General features: G+C 51.9%; 1 protein-coding gene across 5 annotated transcripts in view; it reads right to left on the reverse strand.

Annotated features, from left to right (window-relative positions):
- Positions 1 to 10,953, reverse strand: part of LOC138452927 (zinc finger protein 271-like) — a 161,746-nt gene extending 150,793 nt beyond the window's left edge. For 3 of the 5 annotated variants that reach the window (XM_069605285.1, XM_069605286.1, XM_069605284.1), the window contains exon 1: positions 10,763 to 10,953. In XM_069605285.1, coding sequence (XP_069461386.1) covers positions 10,763 to 10,780 — 18 coding nt within the window. In that variant the 5' untranslated portion in view covers positions 10,781 to 10,953. The remainder of the gene's footprint in view (positions 1 to 10,762) is intronic. The other 2 variants (XM_069605288.1, XM_069605287.1) reach the window with 1 other exon arrangement.
- Between the last annotated feature and the right edge of the window lie 11,018 nt (positions 10,954 to 21,971).

Raw genomic sequence — 21,971 nt, forward strand, 5'->3', positions numbered from 1 at the left:
AGTCATCTGCTGGAGACGAGTCGCAAGCGGCGAGAATTCTTTGCCTGGTGGTGTGTAGCTGAAGCCGGAGACGCAGTGGCGTGACCTTGTGAAGGTGGACCGCGGGGTCCTGCAACAGCGCATACACTGCCGGCCCGACGAGCAGAAGCAAAGAACCTGGAGCAGGAGCCGCAGAGACAAGGAAGGCTTGTGCAACGCACCCGAATGATGCATGGTCACAGGAAGAACCAGGAAGGCAGCAAAGGTAACAGGCGTAACGCGGGAACCGGTAGGGGCATAAAGCTTGAGAGTAAATACAAGTTCATTGGAAATACTGAGTGCAAGTTAACTGAACTGGACGATATGAGTAATCTTCCACATGGCGGTATGTGGCAGGAGCATGAACCAAGTGGGCCTAGCAAAAAACCCAAGCAAAATAAGGGCCTGGGACCCGGAGCAAAACCAAGCAAGTATCAGAGGGAGGGGCTCTCAAGACAGTGGCAGAGATAAGTGCATTGGGCACCAGGGAAGGGTCTGGGACCCTGTCCATTGCAAACAGTGGGGAAGATGAAACCACGGGTGATGCAAGAAGGGTCTGGGACCCCAACAAAGAGACATTAAAGCGGAGCGGAAATCTTCCTCATCATATTGGCAGAGATAAGTCCACTAGTCACAAGAGAAGGATCTGGGATCCTAAAAAGATTCGGGACATTGTTAAAAGCAAGTTACTAAGGCAAAGTGTGAATTAATCTGAAAAAGCAATATCAAGTGATACCAGGAGAAAGGCGTCATTCGAATGATAATAAAGCAGAAGTAGAGAGATGCCAGGAGAAGGGAGGCATTCCCCTGGAGAGAATATTGGTTAAATACTGTTTTGAAACCTACAAATCATGGCAAGGAAGTAATTCCCCATGGTGTTTATGTTTGAAGGAACATTTTGCTTAAGCAACAATCCAGAAACAGGGGAAAAGGATGAACTAGCCTTAAAAAGGAATTGTGTGTTAGTTTACTGTTTACTTTTAAAGTGTTAGGGATAGAAGTAGGTTTTGACTCAGGACGGCAGTTTATTCTTTGACGGACATCCTGACAGACTTTTTTAGTATTCGTTTTGAGGCAGGAAAACCCCTCTTTGAAGTAAGGGATAGCGAGGACCTCTTTTGTATTTTCTAAAATACAAGTCTATAACCAAAATCATGTCACCTTTGTGTCAGTCTCCTTCTTCTGCACCCTTAAGAGTCTTGGAGGATCACTTTTAGGCATGATGTGCTCTGTGTAGCGAGCTGCGCGTTACACATTATCTACACATCCATTCTTCTATCTGTTCGTCCGTCCGTCCGTCCGTCCATCCATCCATCCATCCATCCAATGTTCCTGGGAGCAACATAGAGCATTTTTTGTGTGTTAATTACCTTATACAGTCTGCCGTTTAGTAGCAATCCTTCCTAAACTAAAGATATTCAAAAATACTTCACCTGAGAACTCATTAATCCCTCAACAACTCATCAACGCATGATTTCAGGAAATAATGTTATAGGGCCCAAGCACTTGTCCCCTTCTCTTTATGAAATGGAATCTCTGTTATCGATCGAGTTTAAAACCTAGAGATGAAATGTGCATGTTTACGTGTCTTAAAGCATTGCTGTTTGTAGGAAGCCCGAATGAAAGGGAGTGATGAATTTACAAAGCACAAGCTATAGCCGAAGGCTTTCGCAGTCCATAGGCAGTGCCGCCTAAAGGCCTTCCTAGGGAAAGCTGGAAAGATAAAGCTGCCTCCCGTAGGTAAGCCTGTATGGGGCGTGGCCTAGGCAGGAGCCAAAACAACAACAAAGCCAAAAACAACAAAATCAAAAAGAGTGGCATGAAGCCGTTGGAGAGTTCAGGTAAGTGGGGTTGGGAAATAGGTCCTGCCTCGATGATGGCAGTGCAGGGATGGAGCGGAGCACCCGAAAACAGAGCGGGTTGCAAACAAAAGGCTGTACTTGCAAATGCACCCTTTTCAGTCAGAAATCTGCAAATTCAGCCTTTTGTTTGCAGCCAACAGGCATAGATCACTTTCACTCAGCGCACAATTCAAGGTAACGGCAGAAGCTTCAAGAAAGCATGCCCGGTCCTCTTGCCAAAAAGAGTAAAGTGGATTTGACCATGCCTGGCTCAGATCAGAACACGATCTACGCTTGTGCCCTACTCCATGCATCTGCAATGGGTAGTAAGACACTAAGACTGTTGTGTCTTTAGCATTTGGAAGAGGAGATGCATAGTGCAGGATGCTTCATGGTTTCAACCTCCTGTCAGAGGTCACAGGAACATACAATGCCTTAAGTGTTCTCACCCACACTAGTACAGGAGGAGGTGATGTGCCTCGAAGCCTCATCCTCCTCAGAGGACAGGGGAATGAGCACTCTGTTGCGTCGGAGTTCTTGACCCGCATGTCTCAAGTGAGTTTACAGAGTGTTGAGTGAGAATTCGGCCAGTCTCCTACAGACATCTCTGCACGGCAAGGTGACAATTTCTTTTCTTATCCCAGAGGAGCATTATATTCTCATACTACAGCGGTGTGTTATATCACTCATATGCAAAGCATTACTGTCGGGTAACAATGTCACCAGATGTATATGATGTAACTTGGCTAAAGATTGTGCTATATTGTGCCATGCAGCAATCATATATTAGGAATGACTGGTGATTTATCCTTGGGTGAAATTCCTTTAAATGGCTTTTTGTGACTGTACAACAAAATGACACGTTCATTCATATCATTGCACAGAACTCTGGTTGCTTGGAGGTTAAAAGTACACTAACAACGCTTAATTAATAAACACCATGGGGAAAATTGTAGTGTGCCCAGTGCACTCATCAGGTGGCAAAGAAGGAGCACTGCAGAGGACTCACTGTCCTCGAAACCCTCCAAAGGGAAGGACCAAGCACAGCGCTAGCTATCATGTCATGATTTACAGTAGTGTCCTCCATACAGATCAGATGGTGGCCACTTCAGAATGTTTTCAGAAAGCCACCATTTGACCTAATAGACAAAGGAATTTCATACACAAACTATGCAGATGATACACAAATCTTGCTCCCCCTCACGGGACGTTACGACACAGACTCTTTGAACATATGCTCAGTGTACCACGCCATTCAGGTCTGGATGGCTTCCCAGTATCTCTGCCTCAATGATGAAAAGACAAATTCTGGGGGTTGGCTCACAATCCACGCTTAACAATCTTGGCCATACATACAAATCTTTCATCATCGAGGGTATCACCATTCCAATTGCCAGCAAGGTCAAAACTCTGGGAATCTAGTTGGATGCCACCATGTCACTCTCAAGACAGGTCAATGCAATTGCCTCCTCTGCAGCCAACACTTCAAAATGAATCAAATTGTGCAGACCTTTCCTGACCGCAGAAAGTTGCCTCACCATAGCTAGAGTTCTCATAGGCTCGAGGCTCGACTACTGTAATGCACTATGCCGCAGGAACCTGAGCACACAACATCAGCAAGCTATAAATCATTCAGAATAATGCCCTCAGAGCAGCTCTCAACATACCAAAGCGTGAGCAAATCTCTGCAGCTAGAAGAAAACCAAATGTCTGTCAAACTCTGCTCCTAGGTATCTCTCTCAAAAATGCAATCCTCCAGGCCTACCCGCTCTGCTTACTGGCACCAACTGACTATCCCTACAATTAGGAGAAAAAGATTGGGGCGGTGAGGGTTCAGCTTTCCAGTAAGTGCCTCTAAGCGTTGGAACGATCCACCCTTGTATCTGAGAGCTGAACAATCTTACTGGGCCTTCAGGAAACATCTCAAAACCTTACTGTTTTGCCAGAGTTTGCCACAAGCATGACCTCTTCCAAGACTTATGTACTTTTGAAATGAAAATATGGCACTACTGCGAGCCAGGTGGCCGGCAGCACCTCAAATCTTCCTCGTCATGCCTTGTGTAATATGTATGCAGGTTTAAATTCTCCTTGTCATTCTATGTGTCAGTACCTTGATGCATATATTTGGGTGCAGGCATAATGGAAATGATGTACAATGCTCCAGCGTACTCTTTGGATGTTTATCATATTATAGAACCAATGGTACCTTGTATGTCTTTTGACCAGGCTTTCCTCAGAAACTGTTAAATAAACCAGTTTGCTAATTTTTTAAAAACAAATTTGCAGGTGAGAAGCCCACGACTCCTCAGAGGTTTGTTGGGCTCTAATGCACCTCCAATGGAAACGTTGGCCCCTGCAGTACAGCGTGCATTTAGAAATACACCAGGGAAGATGTCAAGCACATGCAGTCCTCCATGAGATATACATTAGTGTGCAGCCCCCCTGTGGAAGTCAGATCTGAGAGCCACTGTGCACCTGCTCCTGGACCCCTAGGGGTAGTCCCTGGTTATTGCAGGAGGCCTCCCCATCTCCCCATTGGCTGCTGCTCATCAAATCTTCCCCTGGATCTGGTGCCCCTGGACCCCTAGGGGTAGCCCCTGGTTATTACAGGAGGCCTCCCCATTGGCTGCTGCTCATCAGATCTTCCCCTGGATCTGGTGCACCTGCTCCTGGACCCCTAGGGGTAGCCCCTGGTTATTGCAGGCTGCCTCCCATCCTCCCCATTGGCTGCCCCAGGCTCCTGCTCACCAGACCTTCCCCTGGATCTGGTGCACCTGCTCATGGACCCCTAGGGGTAGTCCCTGGTTATTGCAGGAGGCCTCCCCATTGGCTCCTGCTCACCAGACCTTCCCCTGGATCTGGTGCACCTGCCCCTGGACCCCTAGGGGTAGCCCCTGGTTATTGCAGGAGGCCTCCCCATTGGCTGCTGCTCATCAGTTCTTCCCCTGGATCTGGTGCACCTGCTCCTGGACCCCTAGGGGTAGCCCCTGGTTATTGCAGGCGGCCTCCCATCCTCCCCATTGGCTGCCCAGGCTCATGCTCATCAGATCTTTCCCTGGATCTGGTGCACCTGCCCCTGGACCCCTAGGGGTAGCCCCTGGTTATTGCAGGAGGCCTCCCCATTGGCTGCTGCTCATCAGATCTTCCTCTGGATCTGGTGCACCTGCTCCTGGACCCCTAGGGGTAGCCCCTGGTTATTGCAGGCTGCCTCCCATCATCCCCATTGGCTGCCCCAGGCTCATGCTCATCAGATCTTTCCCTGGATCTGGTGCACCTGCCCCTGAACCCCTAGGGGTAGCCCCTGGTTATTGCAGGAGGCCTCCCCATCTCCCCATTGACTGCTGCTCATCAGATCTTCCCCTGGATCTGGTGCACCTGCTCCTGGACCCCTAGGGGTAGCCCCTGGTTATTGCAGGAGGCCTCCCCATCTCCCCATTGACTGCTGCTCACCAGATCTTCCCCTGGATCTGGTGCACCTGCTCCTGGACCCCTAGGGGTAGCCCCTGGTTATTGCAGGAGGCCTCCCCATTGACTGCTGCTCATCAGATCTTCCCCTGGATCTGGTGCACCTGCTCCTGGACCCCTAGGGGTAGCCCCTGGTTATTGCAAGCTGCCTCCCATCCTTCCCATTGGCTGCCCCAGGCTCCTGCTCACCAGACCTTCCCCTGGATCTGGTGCACCTGCCCCTGGACCCCTAGGGGTAGCCCCTGGTTATTGCAAGCTGCCCCAGGCTCATGCTCATCAGATCTTCCCCTGGATCTGGTGCACCTGCTCCTGGACCCCTAGGGGTAGCCCCTGGTTATTGCAAGCTGCCCCAGGCTCATGCTCATCAGATCTTCCCCTGGATCTGGTGCACCTGCTCCTGGACCCCTAGGGGTAGCCCCTGGTTATTGCAGGAGGCCTCCCCATTGGCTGCTGCTCATCAGATCTTCCCCTGGATCTGGTGCACCTGCTCCTGGACCCCTAGGGGTAGCCCCTGGTTATTGCAGGCTGCCTCCCATCCTCCCCATTGGCTGCCCCAGGCTCCTGCTCACCAGACCTTCCCCTGGATCTGGTGCACCTGCCCCTGGACCCCTAGGGGTAGCCCCTGGTTATTGCAAGCTGCCCCAGGCTCATGCTCATCAGACCTTCCCCTGGATCTGGTGCACCTGCCCCTGGACCCCTAGGGGTAGCCCCTGGTTATTGCAAGCTGCCCCAGGCTCATGCTCATCAGATCTTCCCCTGGATCTGGTGCACCTGGACCCCTAGGGGTAGCCCCTGGTTATTGCAGGAGGCCTCCCCATTGGCTCCTGCTCACCAGACCTTCCCCTGGATCTGGTGCACCTGCTCCTGGACCCCTAGGAGTAGCCCCTGGTTATTGCAAGCTGCCCCAGGCTCATGCTCATCAGATCTTCCCCTGGATCTGGTGCACCTGCTCCTGCACCCCTAGGGGTAGCCCCTGGTTATTGCAGGAGGCCTCCCCATTGGCTGCTGCTCATCAGACCTTCCCCTGGATCTGGTGCACCTGCCCCTGGACCTCTAGGGGTAGCCCCTGGTTATTGCAAGGTGCCTCCCATCCTCCCCATTGGCTGCTCAGGCTCCTGCTCACCAGACCTTCCCCTGGATCTGGTGCACCTGGACCCCTATGGGTAGCCCCCGTTTATTGCAGGAGGCCTCCCCATTGGCTCCTACTCACCAGACCTTCCCCTGGATCTGGTGCACCTGGACCCCTAGGGGTAGCCCCTGGTTATTGCAGGCTGCCTCCCATCCTCCCCATTGGCTGCCCCAGGCTCATGCTCATCAGATCTTCCCCTGGATCTGGTGCACCTGCCCCTGGACCCCTAGGGGTAGCCCCTGGTTATTGCAGGCTGCCTCCCATCCTCCCCATTGGCTGCCCAGGCTCATGCTCATCAGATCTTCCCCTGGATCTGGTGCACCTGCCCCTGGACCCCTAGGGGTAGCCCCTGGTTATTGCAGGCTGCCTCCCATCCTCCCCAATGGCTGCCCCAGGCTCATGCTCATCAGATTCTTCCCTGGATCTGGTGCACCTGCTCCTGGACCCCTAGGGGTAGCCCCTGGTTATTGCAGGCTGCCTCCCATCCTCCCCATTGGCTGCCCCAGGCTCATGCTCATCAGATCTTTCCCTGGATCTGGTACACCTGCCCCTGGACCCCTAGGGGTAGCCCCTGGTTATTGCAGGAGGCCTCCCCATTGGCTGCTGCTCATCAGATCTTCCTCTGGATCTGGTGCACCTGCTCCTGGACCCCTAGGGGTAGCCCCTGGTTATTGCAGGCTGCCTCCCATCCTCCCCATTGGCTGCCCAGGCTCATGCTCATCAGATCTTTCCCTGGATCTGGTGCACCTGCCCCTGGACCCCTAGGGGTAGCCCCTGGTTATTGCAGGAGGCCTCCCCATTGGCTGCTGCTCATCAGATCTTCCTCTGGATCTGGTGCACCTGCCCCTGGACCCCTAGGGGTAGCCCCTGGTTATTGCAGGCTGCCTCCCATCCTCCCCATTGGCTGCCCAGGCTCATGCTCATCAGATCTTTCCCTGGATCTGGTGCACCTGCCCCTAGACCCCTAGGGGTAGCCCCTGGTTATTGCAGGAGGCCTCCCCATTGGCTGCTGCTCATCAGATCTTCCTCTGGATCTGGTGCACCTGCTCCTGGACCCCTAGGGGTAGCCCCTGGTTATTGCAAGCTGTCTCCCATCCTTCCCATTGGCTGCCCCAGGCTCCTGCTCACCAGACCTTCCCCTGGATCTGGTGCACCTGCCCCTGGACCCTTAGGGGTAGCCCCTGGTTATTGCAAGCTGCCTCCCGTCCTTCCCATTGGCTGCCCCAGGCTCCTGCTCACCAGACCTTCCCCTGGATCTGGTGCACCTGCCCCTGGACCCCTATGGGTAGCCCCTGGTTACTGCAGGCTGCCTCCCATCCTCCCCATTGGCTGCCCCAGGCTCCTGCTCACCAGACCTTCCCCTGGATCTGGTGCACCTGCCCCTGGACCCTTAGGGGTAGCCCCTGGTTATTGCAAGCTGCCTCCCGTCCTTCCCATTGGCTGCCCCAGGCTCCTGCTCACCAGACCTTCCCCTGGATCTGGTGCACCTGCCCCTGGACCCCTATGGGTAGCCCCTGGTTACTGCAGGCTGCCTCCCATCCTCCCCATTGGCTGCCCCAGGCTCCTGCTCACCAGACCTTCCCCTGGATCTGGTGCACCTGCCCCTAGACCCCTAGGGGTAGCCCCTGGTTATTGCAGGAGGCCTCCCCATTGGCTGCTGCTCATCAGATCTTCCTCTGGATCTGGTGCACCTGCTCCTGGACCCCTAGGGGTAGCCCCTGGTTATTGCAAGCTGTCTCCCATCCTTCCCATTGGCTGCCCCAGGCTCCTGCTCACCAGCCCTTCCCCTGGATCTGGTGCACCTGCCCCGTGACCCCTAGGGGTAGCCCCTGGTTATTGCAGGCTGCCTCCCATCCTCCCCATTGGCTGCCCCAGGCTCCTGCTCACCAGACCTTCCCCTGGATCTGGTGCACCTGCCCCTGGACCCTTAGGGGTAGCCCCTGGTTATTGCAAGCTGCCTCCCGTCCTTCCCATTGGCTGCCCCAGGCTCCTGCTCACCAGACCTTCCCCTGGATCTGGTGCACCTGCCCCTGGACCCCTAGGGGTAGCCCCTGGTTATTGCAGGCTGCCTCCCATCCTCCCCATTGGCTGCCCCAGGCTCCTGCTCACCAGACCTTCCCCTGGATCTGGTGCACCTGCCCCTGGACCCTTAGGGGTAGCCCCTGGTTATTGCAAGCTGCATCCCGTCCTTCCCATTGGCTGCCCCAGGCTCCTGCTCACCAGACCTTCCCCTGGATCTGGTGCACCTGCCCCTGGACCCCTATGGGTAGCCCCTGGTTACTGCAGGCTGCCTCCCATCCTCCCCATTGGCTGCCCCAGGCTCCTGCTCACCAGACCTTCCCCTGGATCTGGTGCACCTGCCCCTGGATCCCTAGGGGTAGCCCCTGGTTATTGCAGGAGGCCTCCCCATTGGCTGCTGCTCATCAGACCTTCCCCTGGATCTGGTGCACCTGCCCCTGGACCCTTAGGGGTAGCCCCTGGTTATTGCAAGCTGCATCCCGTCCTTCCCATTGGCTGCCCCAGGCTCCTGCTCACCAGACCTTCCCCTGGATCTGGTGCACCTGCCCCTGGACCCCTATGGGTAGCCCCTGGTTACTGCAGGCTGCCTCCCATCCTCCCCATTGGCTGCCCAGGCTCATGCTCATCAGATCTTTCCCTGGATCTGGTGCACCTGCCCCTGGACCCCTAGGGGTAGCCCCTGGTTATTGCAGGAGGCCTCCCCATTGGCTGCTGCTCATCAGATCTTCCTCTGGATCTGGTGCACCTGCCCCTGGACCCCTAGGGGTAGCCCCTGGTTATTGCAGGCTGCCTCCCATCCTCCCCATTGGCTGCCCAGGCTCATGCTCATCAGATCTTTCCCTGGATCTGGTGCACCTGCCCCTAGACCCCTAGGGGTAGCCCCTGGTTATTGCAGGAGGCCTCCCCATTGGCTGCTGCTCATCAGATCTTCCTCTGGATCTGGTGCACCTGCTCCTGGACCCCTAGGGGTAGCCCCTGGTTATTGCAAGCTGCCTCCCGTCCTTCCCATTGGCTGCCCCAGGCTCCTGCTCACCAGACCTTCCCCTGGATCTGGTGCACCTGCCCCTGGACCCCTATGGGTAGCCCCTGGTTACTGCAGGCTGCCTCCCATCCTCCCCATTGGCTGCCCCAGGCTCCTGCTCACCAGACCTTCCCCTGGATCTGGTGCACCTGCCCCTGGACCCTTAGGGGTAGCCCCTGGTTATTGCAAGCTGCCTCCCGTCCTTCCCATTGGCTGCCCCAGGCACATGCTCACCAGACCTTCCCCTGGATCTGGTGCACCTGCCCCTGGAGCCCTATGGGTAGCCCCTGGTTACTGCAGGCTGCCTCCCATCCTCCCCATTGGCTGCCCCAGGCTCCTGCTCACCAGACCTTCCCCTGGATCTGGTGCACCTGCCCCTAGACCCCTAGGGGTAGCCCCTGGTTATTGCAGGAGGCCTCCCCATTGGCTGCTGCTCATCAGATCTTCCTCTGGATCTGGTGCACCTGCTCCTGGACCCCTAGGGGTAGCCCCTGGTTATTGCAAGCTGTCTCCCATCCTTCCCATTGGCTGCCCCAGGCTCCTGCTCACCAGACCTTCCCCTGGATCTGGTGCACCTGCCCCTGGACCCCTAGGGGTAGCCCCTGGTTATTGCAGGCTGCCTCCCATCCTCCCCATTGGCTGCCCCAGGCTCCTGCTCACCAGACCTTCCCCTGGATCTGGTGCACCTGCCCCTGGACCCCTATGGGTAGCCCCTGGTTACTGCAGGCTGCCTCCCATCCTCCCCATTGGCTGCCCCAGGCTCCTGCTCACCAGACCTTCCCCTGGATCTGGTGCACCTGCCCCTGGACCCCTATGGGTAGCCCCTGGTTACTGCAGGCTGCCTCCCATCCTCCCCATTGGCTGCCCCAGGCTCCTGCTCACCAGACCTTCCCCTGGATCTGGTGCACCTGCCCCTGGACCCCTATGGGTAGCCCCTGGTTACTGCAGGCTGCCTCCCATCCTCCCCATTGGCTGCCCCAGGCTCCTGCTCACCAGACCTTCCCCTGGATCTGGTGCACCTGCCCCTGGACCCCTAGGGGTAGCCCCTGGTTATTGCAGGAGGCCTCCCCCTCTCCTCATTGGCTGCTGCTCATCAGATCTTCCCCTGGATCTGGTGCAGTGGTCCAGGCCCCCTGCAGCGGTGCCATGCATGCCCCAAGGGCCACTACCATGCACCCGTCTCACTCCCAGCCCCAGGAGGCCTGGCACCCCCCCCAGTGCTGCACCTCACCCCCTCCCCCTCCACCTGCAGTGCTGCAGCCCGCTCACCAGGGGGTAAGTAGACATGGCTCCCGCGCGCGACCCTCCGGCCCCGGCCGCTCCCCTTCCTTGCCGTCCGCCCTTTGTGCATTTATGATCGATGACAGAATCAGATCAGGTCACTCCTAGCCATAAACCAAATACACCATGCTGTGCTCTGCGCCTGCGCACGCGCCGGGCAGCGCTCCGCGGGCCGCGCATGCGCGCTCCGGGGGCGGAGGCCGGGGCGTGCATGGAAACCGACGACAGACTCTGACGCCGAGTTCCGCGGCGTGTGACGCGCATGCGCACTCCAGTGGCGAGGGCCAGGAGGTGCAAGGAAACCGACGAAAGACTGTGACACCAAGCGCCGCGGCGTGAGACGCGCATGTCCTCGAGCTGGACGCAGTGGAAAGGGAGGACAGACTGCGCGTCATTGTTCAGCAGCGTCCCGGCGCAACGTAAACATTCGAAAAAAGAAGACAGACTTTTCCCAAGCTGGGCAGGAGGCGGAGTTCACACCCACCTTCCAATAACATGCCCCTCCTCTCGGCTGGCCCGAATTTAAACTTAAGTAGAGGAACATAAATTATACAAAACATGCCAGTTGTGTACAAGGCACATTTGTTCTGGTCTATATGTATTTTTCGTACTGAAAAATGCTACCGAATGTAATGTGTTTTTCAATTGCATTACTGTCAGTGTTATGTGGTCTGGTAAGTCCAGACCGGACCCCAATTGCATGCTCGCCCTAAAACTTGCCAACGTTCAGTGAGCAAAAAAGATGGCCAGGGAGCTGAAACAGGAAATACCCACTGAAAAGCTATACATCCTTCTGTGTCACGAAGTGCCTATTGTGGAGGAATAAGTGTAAAAAGTCAAGAAAGTGATATCACAGGGCTTCTGCAAATGCAGTTTGTAAGGCAATCCCTAGAACAAAAGTAATATAGAGACAAATATATTGCTGTGCCCTATAGTCCATAACCCAGATAGAGTACATGCAGGGGATAATACATTCCTTCAAAATGCCGTACGACATGGACGATCGGGTGGCAAATCTTTACCAAAAAAATGGCCTCACGCTTTTCCTTCTTCACTGTACAGTGAGCGAAGTCAACGTGCGCCTTCCAAATGCACCTAAAGCAGTGCCTGCCGAGGTGTCTCCTTCACGGACCACTTAAGGGATTCTGGTACTACAAACTTGTATTCCCAAAGTTGGTATTTGACTCTGACCCGCATGAGCCAGGCAGCCCAGGCAGAAGAACTTAACTGGCATGCTGAGCTGAGCATGCCGGCCTGCACCGGATCCAGACAGGGCGAGCCGGTAAATATCCTGGCCCTGGACCATATTAATGGTGCAATCTGGTTAAGCAGAGACAGTCTGCAGGAAGTCATTCTGCCTCATTATTACCTGAAGTGGCCGTGATTAATTACAACAAAGGCACAGAGCACACACGGGCCGGCCTCATGGCCAGAGGAACCAAAAGATTTCTAAGGTATGTGCTCAGTAAATGGGCAGGAAAGTTGCGCTGATGGAGGGCAATTCATGTTATGTTAACCACAATCTAGTACAGTGTTACCTGAGCTGGAAGCACCACTGTGCTCCAGCAGTCCCCAGCATATGAGCACAGTTTTAACTGGCCACGCAATTTGGAAAGACGACAAAGGTACATATGAAAAGTAAAGTACGAATGAAACATTGTGTAAAACAATTACACAATATGTAAATATTATCACATTATCCAGAATTCCGTGCATAAAACCAGTCTGACACAGAATAGCTAGGTAAGATTACCTGATACACACTCAAAGTGGCTGATGACTCCAGGCAAGACATGGATGTTGAATCTTGTTGCTTCATATTCGGTGGATAGTCATGGAGCTGTAAAGGGAAAGTATTATTCCATTTAGAAATTTCAACATTAAAAAGTGGCATGTTTGGAGACTGAATACGAGAAAATTATGCTTATGTAAATACATAATATAGCATAGTTCTGTCCCCATAAATCCATTTTCTATGTGGGTTCTCAAAAATAAGGACTGATGTTTAGCAAAATAGTCATTTTTTAAACAGCTATTCAATCACATAAATATCGAAAGTATTATAAGTTACATTTACACCGAAAATACAGGCGTAAAGCTAAATCTGGAAGCGTGACTCACCTGTGGCGGCATTTTCACGAATAAAGTCGGAATAGCGTTTGGGAGCAATTTACGAATTGTTCTCAGTTGATTCCACTTTGTGTACAAGGATGTGTCGTACATATCCGGTGAGAAGTGCAGGCTGCAGATGCGGTATCGATGACCCCTCTTGTCCTCCAAGACTTGTTTGACTCTACTTTCAAGCTCTTCCGGTGGATATCCGCAATATCTGACCTATTCTCTTATTCGATCAACAGTTTTAGGGAATACATGCATTGTAATGCCTTCAGATTTGTCATGGGTCTTTGAAGGGCAACTGAAAATAGAACATGCAGGCATTGTTGTAAATTCTGAAAAATAAAGGTCAACATTATTAGAACATTATTTTGCATAAAAATGTGAAAAATAATTAATTGGACCATGCATTGTTCATTGCACACTTTCTTTTGGGAACCACAGCAAAACCAATGCAGCGTGGGTGGCTGTATTATAGGATAAATTTCACAAACGATTCATTGATGTGTTCAAAATCAGAACATGTTACTCGTCCCTTGAATGTTTTATCATGCACGAAAAGGAAACATGCTTACACTATAGACACGGACCGCGAAGGATGCAATACGATACCAATTGACACTGATACAAATTGATATATCGATAGCATAAAAAGAAACTCAAATCAATAGCAATAAGACAAATGAACATAGCACTAGTGAGTACGTTACTTAAAAATAGATATAAATTTACAAATGAAGGATATGATTAGGATGCATGCCCTTACCTTGACCAACAAACAGTTGGATTCAGCAAGCAGAGTAATTAGTGGCAGGAGAACAGGGAGATGTTCACAGGTAGCACACTGACGAGTTCACTCGAAGCGGTCACAGAGTAGCACATTTACGAGTTGACTTGCAGTGCTCAAGGATGTTCTCATGGTAAATATCCAGTGGTTTATAAAGAATAACAAAAAGGGGTGTGTTTGTGAATGAATGACGTGTATATGTCGTGGTATTATGTGTATTGCCGGGGAGCGCCCTGCTTCAAGGGGCGCCTGCCTGGAGACACGGGGTCTGAGAAGGCCATGTGAACATTGACCCCTGGGCGTAAAATACCTTTTGAAGTGTACATGTTGTTTGGCACCTTAGCCGTTCGCGCACCTGACAGCACCCCTTGGCAGCGCACATCCACTGGTGTGAACTGCCTTTGATAGTGGAGGGCGGATGGATGGGCCTGGGGCGTGCAGACAAGGCACAAGAACACTGCTGAATGGAGACACACTTATGTGTATTGCCGGGGAGCGCCCTGCTTCAAGAGGAACCTGCCTGGAGACATGGGGTCTGAGGAGGCCATGTGAACAATGGCCCCTGGGCGTAAGATACCTTTTGAAGTGTACATGTTGTTTGGCACCTTGGCCGTTCGCGCCCCTGACAGCACCCTTGACAGCGCACATCCACTGGTGCGAACTGCCTTTGATAGTGGAGGCAGGATGGATGGGCCTGGGGCGTGCAAACAAGGCACCCGAACACTGCTGAATGGTAACACACTTAATTCACTTAAAAACTGAAACAACAATTGATAAAAAAATATGTTGTGTTTTATTTGGTTTCTTATTTTGATGGCACAAAAATACTACACATTGTAAAGGTCTGGTTGCAGCTCTCACTGGGGAAAGTTTGTCTAATGGCACCAACGACACAGGCGGGTATTACTCGTCGAACACGGTGTCCAAGCCTCCAATGAAGCCACCATGTGTACGAACGATAGGCCACCAGTCGGTACCACCTGTGAAAGAGAAAGATACAACCTGTTTTTAAATGACCAAAATAAGTGTATTAAACCTTAGTTGTCAATGGCAATTCTTGTATGCAATGGCATTTTTGCCAGGACAAATGCTAACTAGACACTGCACAATATTGAACGACTTTTATGCAACTATTACTAGAGAATTGCAAGACTAAACTGATATGACAATGATATATTGAAGTTACGAGAATACAGGGGACAACCATGAAATAGTAGTGGCCTAACTGACATCACAACCAGACTATACTTACTCATTACTGGGATTACGAGGGCGAACTGTTGCGCGAAGTTCGTGCATAAGCACCATCAAAATCCTCAATACGGACCGTGTGAGGCAGGCTGCCGTGAAGTTTGGCAGCTCGGTAACGCATTGCGTCTGTGGATCGCCTCGCGATATGTAGGACAAGCATCCAGAGTTTTCTCGGCAGCAGCAGTTCTCCTTGGTTGGCATTAGCGCGCACCGATTGCAGGTACACCAGGTGGAAACACCATCCATGCGACTAGGCCCAGGCTCTTCATCTGTTGAATCGTCCTCCCAACTGTTGTCCAAAGCCCCATCATTTCCACATCTTTCTCTTTCCAGTAATTCCTCCTCGGAATACTCGGGTTCGTACAGGTAGGGCATTATTGTTGCCATTGTGTGGTAAACAAATGAAAATTATTTATAGCGGTGTTACTGGTATCTGTTCACACGGGTACAGGCAACAAAGGTAGCTGACCAGAGCACAGAAACGAGTCACAGAATAGTCAAAGAAATACAGTGAGAGGAATGGAAAAGAAAATCTGCTGTTGTGTGTTGTGAAACAGTCGGTTTATACTTATCGAGGAAAGAGGCTTCGTGCTGTTTCCATGGCGACACATCATTAGCTGAAGGGCAGAGACCGTTGACACGAGACGTGCTTTGGCGTTGTTAAATGGGCGGTACGCGTCTAGTGATGTCAGGCTCAGGGGCGGGGGATATGATTTTGTGCCACAAACGCAGGTCGCCCAGGGCGATGCGGCAAGTGATAAGATTATCACAAGATGGCCGCGCCCTGCTGCCTGATTTCGCTTGTGTTCAAGAGATGAAAACTCGGGTAAGGTGCATAGGAAACGTTTGTAAGATCGATCGACTTATGGTTAAAAACACATGGCCGAACCATAGGGACAATAATATTTCTGACCGAACCATTTCTTTAAACTCTGAGCATCATCATCAAAGAGGATATTCAGCACCTAATATTTATAGACGGTTAATTACGTACCCAACACCTGTGACCACGGTGGGCATGTTTAGAGGGTGTGCATTTTCCAAATTTGAACTCCCATGGCCATTCAAATGATCAAAATATGGAGGCTCATCCCAACCCTCTATTTCAGGAAGCTTGTAGTAACACAGATGTTGAAATAGCACTGTTACAGCAGCATGATAACTGATTTGCTTCCCTCTGCTTTTTATAAATGTTTTACCACGTGCAGCGCTCAAAGTGATTGCGAGATGATGTACAGCACTATGCAAAACTCCTAAATAAATTGCATTATACATGTATTTATTTGGTTATGCAAGTTCCCTGAGATCTACATTTTTAGCTAACACCTTAGAATAAGTGGAGCCAGATAATCCTCACCCACACACGTATCCAGGAGTAATAACAGCCCCCCCGCAGCACTTACCTGTTCATGCACTCTCCCTTTGCCCCTCTGCCCTGGCACTTCTCCTCCCCCCTCCCCCTGCCCTTGCACGACACAAGGCCTAGTAAGATTGTTTGTCTTGCCTCCCTCTGTCTTCCCTCCCTTGTCTTGTCGCACCTAGAAACACTTGTGTACAGCCGCGTGCCGTTATAAATGCCACATCATATCATATGATCAATATACCTGTTTATTCAGCTATGTTCGCTTTCTTGGTCACGGTGTATGCAGTTAAGGTGCAGGAGGGGCTTGACTGGCAGCCGTCGGTCACCATGGACTGTAAAGTGTACAATTTGCATAGAACTGCAGTCCGCACTGGTCTATGGACCCTACAGGGGAGCATCTCTGTGATACTTTTGGTTGCATCTGCTCAGGAGTCTGGCCGTTTCATTTCAACTTCCCAAGCATGCGCTGAGACACCCTTGGTTTTTCTAGGGGCAGAGGTGCTTCCTCACTGTCACATGATTCCAGCCTCAGCCCAGCCATACCCCGTGGCTACTCGCTCGGGCTTAGTAGCAGGAACATGATTACTTTGAATTACAATGGGAAGGGCGTGTCTGTTGTTCTTGAAGGTTTGGCTTTTCCAAACCTGCTTTTGTTTTCAAAAGCCTCAGGGGTGTTTCTAGATGCAGGGTCAGCTTAGGCTACCCAGCCGAAATGACAGGTTTAACTCTTTCTCATCTGCAGCTTGAGCTACAGGCTCCGTGTCGGATCTCGCTCAGAGGCCTCAGCGCCTGGCGTGGCATAAAGCAACTTGACAGACTGAGACAGACTAAATTAGCGGTAGGATTAAACGCCCATATCGGTAGGCGGTAGGAGTGCTTAAAAAGCTGTACCCTACCGCCTAAAGCGGTAGGGTTGGCATGTATGCCACACCAGAGACTCAGTTGGCTGGTCGGAAACTGGCGCACAGAGTGTCGCGTGTCGCCTTTATCAACTCGTGACACATGGTCACCCATCTGATGCCAACACGTAACGCGGCATGAGCCCCATGCAAGGTAGCCATCCACAACATCACATACCAAATATAACAAAACAACTTTAAGCACAGCATAGGAAACCTGCTTCACACTCCATCACTCTCGGTCAGCCTTGTACTATGCCCTTCTTCTGGAGCTGTGCTGCCACTTTGTTCCGCAATCTTCTCCTGGCTACATCCTGTACGCCACCACTTAGGAAAAACACATCTTCATCTCGTTGCTCGCAGACAGTCGTCAGGCCGCTCTGTAGACCGCCTCCTCCGGGCCACTCATTCTTCACTCCCGGTTGCTATCTGGGCAGCCACATCAGCCTCTGGTTCTTCCACAGCTCTGCTGTCTTAGTGACACTTAAGAACGGCCTTGGGGTCTTACAGCGAGGAGCAAAGTGCCCTGACTTGTTGCATCGCCCACACTGCCGCCCCATCGCCGGGCACCCTCCAACGTGCGGCATTACACTGCCACAGGATTAACATGATCGAGGGAGCGCTTCTTCCATTCCAGTTTTCACAGCTGTTAATATTCCCCCTCCACTCTTCTTGTTCGGCCCTCTGACTGAATACACTTCACCCATCTTCAAACCCTTAATGCATCCTCTATCATAGCCGACCGTGTCTTGGCCAACTTATGGGCTCTTCCCAACTCCAACATCCTAGACAGGGCATCCCCGGTTCTTTCAATATCTAAGTGCGCAACTTGTTGGAACGACACGCCTGAATTATTTGCCCTCTGAGCTCTCCCTCTTCAGCCACGAAAGCACAAATAGCAGCCCGTAGGCAAAGCCTTATGCAAAACGAGTCAAGGGACTCACCTGGACGGCTTGCCGCAATCCAAAGGTTTCAAAGTCAATGTTTACCATTGGTGACTCTGCAAGTGCCTATCTCACCTCTTGGTATGTTCCAGCTCCTGGGGGCAGTGTCTTATAGAATTTATGGACGTCACTCCTGGTATAAAACAGAAGTAGGGTGTAAAGTTTTGTTGTCTGAATATTTATAGGAGGCATGTTGTATGTTCTCAAGTTACTTTATTGATCAAGAACAGCTGTAATAATAAAATCAAGAGCAAGGTATTAAGCATCCACCAGCCCCGGTGGCAAGCTGGCCCCAACTGTCAACCTTCAAATCCTAAGCTACAGCTTGCCCCTTAACTTTCTAAAGGTGACATCACAAGCAACTGGCTTGTGCACTCACTCAGCTGCATCATATTCTTACGTAGGGTCTTCCTTTTCGTGTCATCCACTAACTTAGCTGCCTCATAAAACATGTCCAGCCTTTCTAGTCAATGTGCACAGTTGGCCCCCAGGGATGTAGCGCTCCCTTTCATATCGAACTCTGATACTGGATAGCTATGGAACAGGGGACCTTGGAGTTGGACATGTCCGCCCACTCCCTGTCTTGGTCCTGGAGCGTTACTCGCCCTCTGACTGGACCCTTGCATGTTACTCGCCCCTGGTGTACTAAATATGACATTTTATGTATTGAATTTTTGTATGACATCAATACATCAAAAGATGTTTCCAGGCACCACAAGACAAGAAGTAGGGGGTGGGGGGAAAGGGGAGTGAAAAAACAATAATAACAGTCCTACTGGGCCTTGTGACATTCAGATCGTCCAAGTGCAGTATAAAGAAATACAGGTGTGGATAGATACGAGAGGAAGGGGTAGGGAGAGAGTAGAGAGAGAGCAGTGCTGGAAAGGTGTGGGGGGGCATATTGCTAAAATATGCCCAGAAGGGCAAGTGCAGGGGGGGACAAGGTGGGTAAGGCTAAGTGCAGGGAGAGGGGGTGGACCAGCCTCAGAAGGCTAGTCAGGGAAGGGTGCCCAAGGGCAAGTGCTGATAGGAAGGCGTGCGGAGGAGACTGCTCGGGGGGGGGGGGAGACCTGAACCAAGTACGATTTATAAGGAAACACAGGCAAACCAGTCGCTGAAGCAGGGGGAGACTAGCAGGAGAGGGGGAGAGAGAAGGATGAGAAGAAAAGGAATGTCTTCAGAAGCATCCAGAACTTTAGTTAAAGTCAGAGAGGGGCAGGGACGCTGTTCCAGAGGGAGGCCCCTGCCAAAGAGAGAGATCTACCCCCCACTCTCTGCTTGGTGAAACATCAGATCTGCAGAGAGTTGGAGGAGCTAGAAGACTGCAGGACTCTAGCAGGGAGGTATTTATGGAGAGAAAGTTGGATGTAGCAGAGTCCCTTGCCCTAGAGGGCCTTGTGGATGATGCAAAGGTCATGAATTTGATCCTTGCAACCACTGGGAGATTTTAGGGCTGGAAAGATGCAGTCCCTGGGCTTGAGGCTAAAGATAAGTCTTGCAGTCCTATTCTGGATTAGTTGAAGAGGGTGAAGGGAGGAGAGAGGCAGATTAAGGAAGAGGCTATTACAGTAATTGAGCCTTGAGAGAACCAGAGCTCTGGAGACATCAAGTTTCGGTGGGAAGGTAAGAAAAGGGAGAATGCCTCAGGAGGTGAAGCTGATAATGGGCCTCCTTGGCAGGGACCGCAATGTGAGGTGAGAAGGAGAGAGAAGAGTCGAAGATGACACCCAGGTTTTTACCCTCACACAATGTTTTGGGGAGGAGGCCCAAGGAGGGCAGCCAGAGTGTAGGAGGGAAGGAGGGGACAGGAGTCCCAATGAGAATGATCTCAGTCTTACTGGCATTAAGACAGAGATCATTGGCCGCACACCATGCCTGAATAGCTGTCAGTCAGTCAGGAATGAGAGTGGAGGGAGAGGAGGAAAAGGAGGAAAGCTTAAAGGAGAGCTGTGTGTCATCAGCATACCACTGGACATGAGGTGAGAAGGTTGAGATCAGGTGGGCCAGAGGGGCAAGGTAAATGTTGAAAAGCCACAGCAGGTGGATAGGACACTGGGGGATTCCGCAAGTCAAGAGTTAGGTACAGGAGAGGAAAGGGTCCAGTTGCACTTGGGAGGGGCGATTCGAGAGGAAAGAGTCAGCCAAGCCAGATCCCGATCCGTGATACCCATGGTATCACAGAGCTGTTTTATGAGGATGGAATGGTTGACCGTGTCAAAGGCAGGGGACAGATCCAGGAGGATTAGTGCAGAAGGAGTATTGGAATCAAGGTTTGAGAGCAAATCATCACAGGTGTTCAGGAGAGCAGTTTCCATGCCTCTGGCTGCTCAGAAGCCAGACTGGTGGTCATAGAGGCAACCACAAGATTTAGTGTGTTGGATTAATTGGGAGATGACCAACCTTTGCAGGAGTTTGCCCAAGAAAGGGGTAGTAGAGATAGAGCGGCAGTTAGCCAAGCAGGAAGGGCCCACAGACAGCTTTTTTAGAGGGGATGCACAAGGGAGTGCTTGTGGGGTGAGAGGAAGGTGCCAGTGGCAGAAGAGTGGAGCGAGAGAGGCAATGTTGTCCTTGATGGCTCACCTGTTTGGAGGAGACATTCATAGAGCAGACTGCATTGGTAATCTCATCAGGTACTATGGGAGAGAAGGAGGAAAGTAGAGGGTGGGATGAGGGGTTCAGGGAAGGAATGCATGCAAGAGGGGGAGGGTTGAGCAAAGAGGAGAGAGAGGACAGGATGTCCTGAGTTTTTCTTGTGAAGTAGGAGGCCAATGCTGTGCAGAGGGTCTGAGAAGGAAGTGGGGAAGTGGAGACTGCAGTAGGATTGGCAAGTTTCTTACAGATTTTGAAAAGTTCAGCCGTGCTGTTTGAGGCCCCAGCGATGCAGGATTGGATGTGGCCCTATTTCTTGGAGCGGATGGAAAACCTATGGAGCAGGCAACAGGCTAGTGTGTCAGAGGATGTGGTAGAAGCCAACCACTTCCGTTCAGCACCTTTGCATTTGCGAGACTAGATCAGAATCATACCAATTATTGCACTTGGAGGCTGACTTCATGCAGATCCCCATAGCAGGGGCATGGATGTGAAGGGTGCTGGAGATTGAGAGGTGAAGGTTAGAAAGGGCTGAGTCAGTGGATAGTAGGAGTGGACAGAGGAGTGAAGTAGGCGGTAAAAGCAGCAACTGATTCTCGCCTCATTGTTCAAATGGTGGAGAAGGAGATTGGCAGTGCAAGAAGAAGCCTAGTCATGGGGCCCAGGAGCTCAGGTTGGGAGGAGAGAGTGGTCAGACTAAGAGAGAGGAGTGGTCAGAGGGATAGCGAGGGAGATATCAGCTGAGATGAGCGCATCCAAGATGTGAGCGACTGAGTGGGTTGGTCCGGAGGGACAAATGGTGAGGGAGAGAGAATTGGATGAATCAGGAGAATCAAGATGAATATTGAAGTCCCCAAGGAGGAGAATCTTAGAGGTCAGACGAGAGGAGACATGGTCAGTCCACTCCGAGAGGAAGGGGGTGATTGGCCCAGGAGTCCTGTAGATAGTAGCGAGAGTGAGCGAGAGGTTAGGAGAGACACAGAGCTTGCTGAGAAGACATCCAAATGAGGGGTATGATCGAGTCAGTATCATGGTAGCAGGAACCCACTCAGGGAAGACAAGGGCCACTCTGCCTCCAGACAGGTTAGACCACGGCTTGGAGAGTATCTTGTCGCCCTCAAGGAAGAGAGTGACAGAGATGGCATTGAACCACGTCTCAGTGAGAGCGAGGACTTCAAGGTGGTGACAGATGTCAGAGGAGTATTTGACAGCGGAACAAGAGTTGAGGATAGCTAGCTGTTTGCCACCT

Source organism: Ambystoma mexicanum, chromosome 4p (genome assembly GCF_040938575.1).
Source record: "Ambystoma mexicanum isolate Mex_15411 chromosome 4p, UKY_AmexF1_1, whole genome shotgun sequence".
NCBI classification, from domain to species: Eukaryota; Metazoa; Chordata; class Amphibia; order Caudata; family Ambystomatidae; genus Ambystoma; species Ambystoma mexicanum.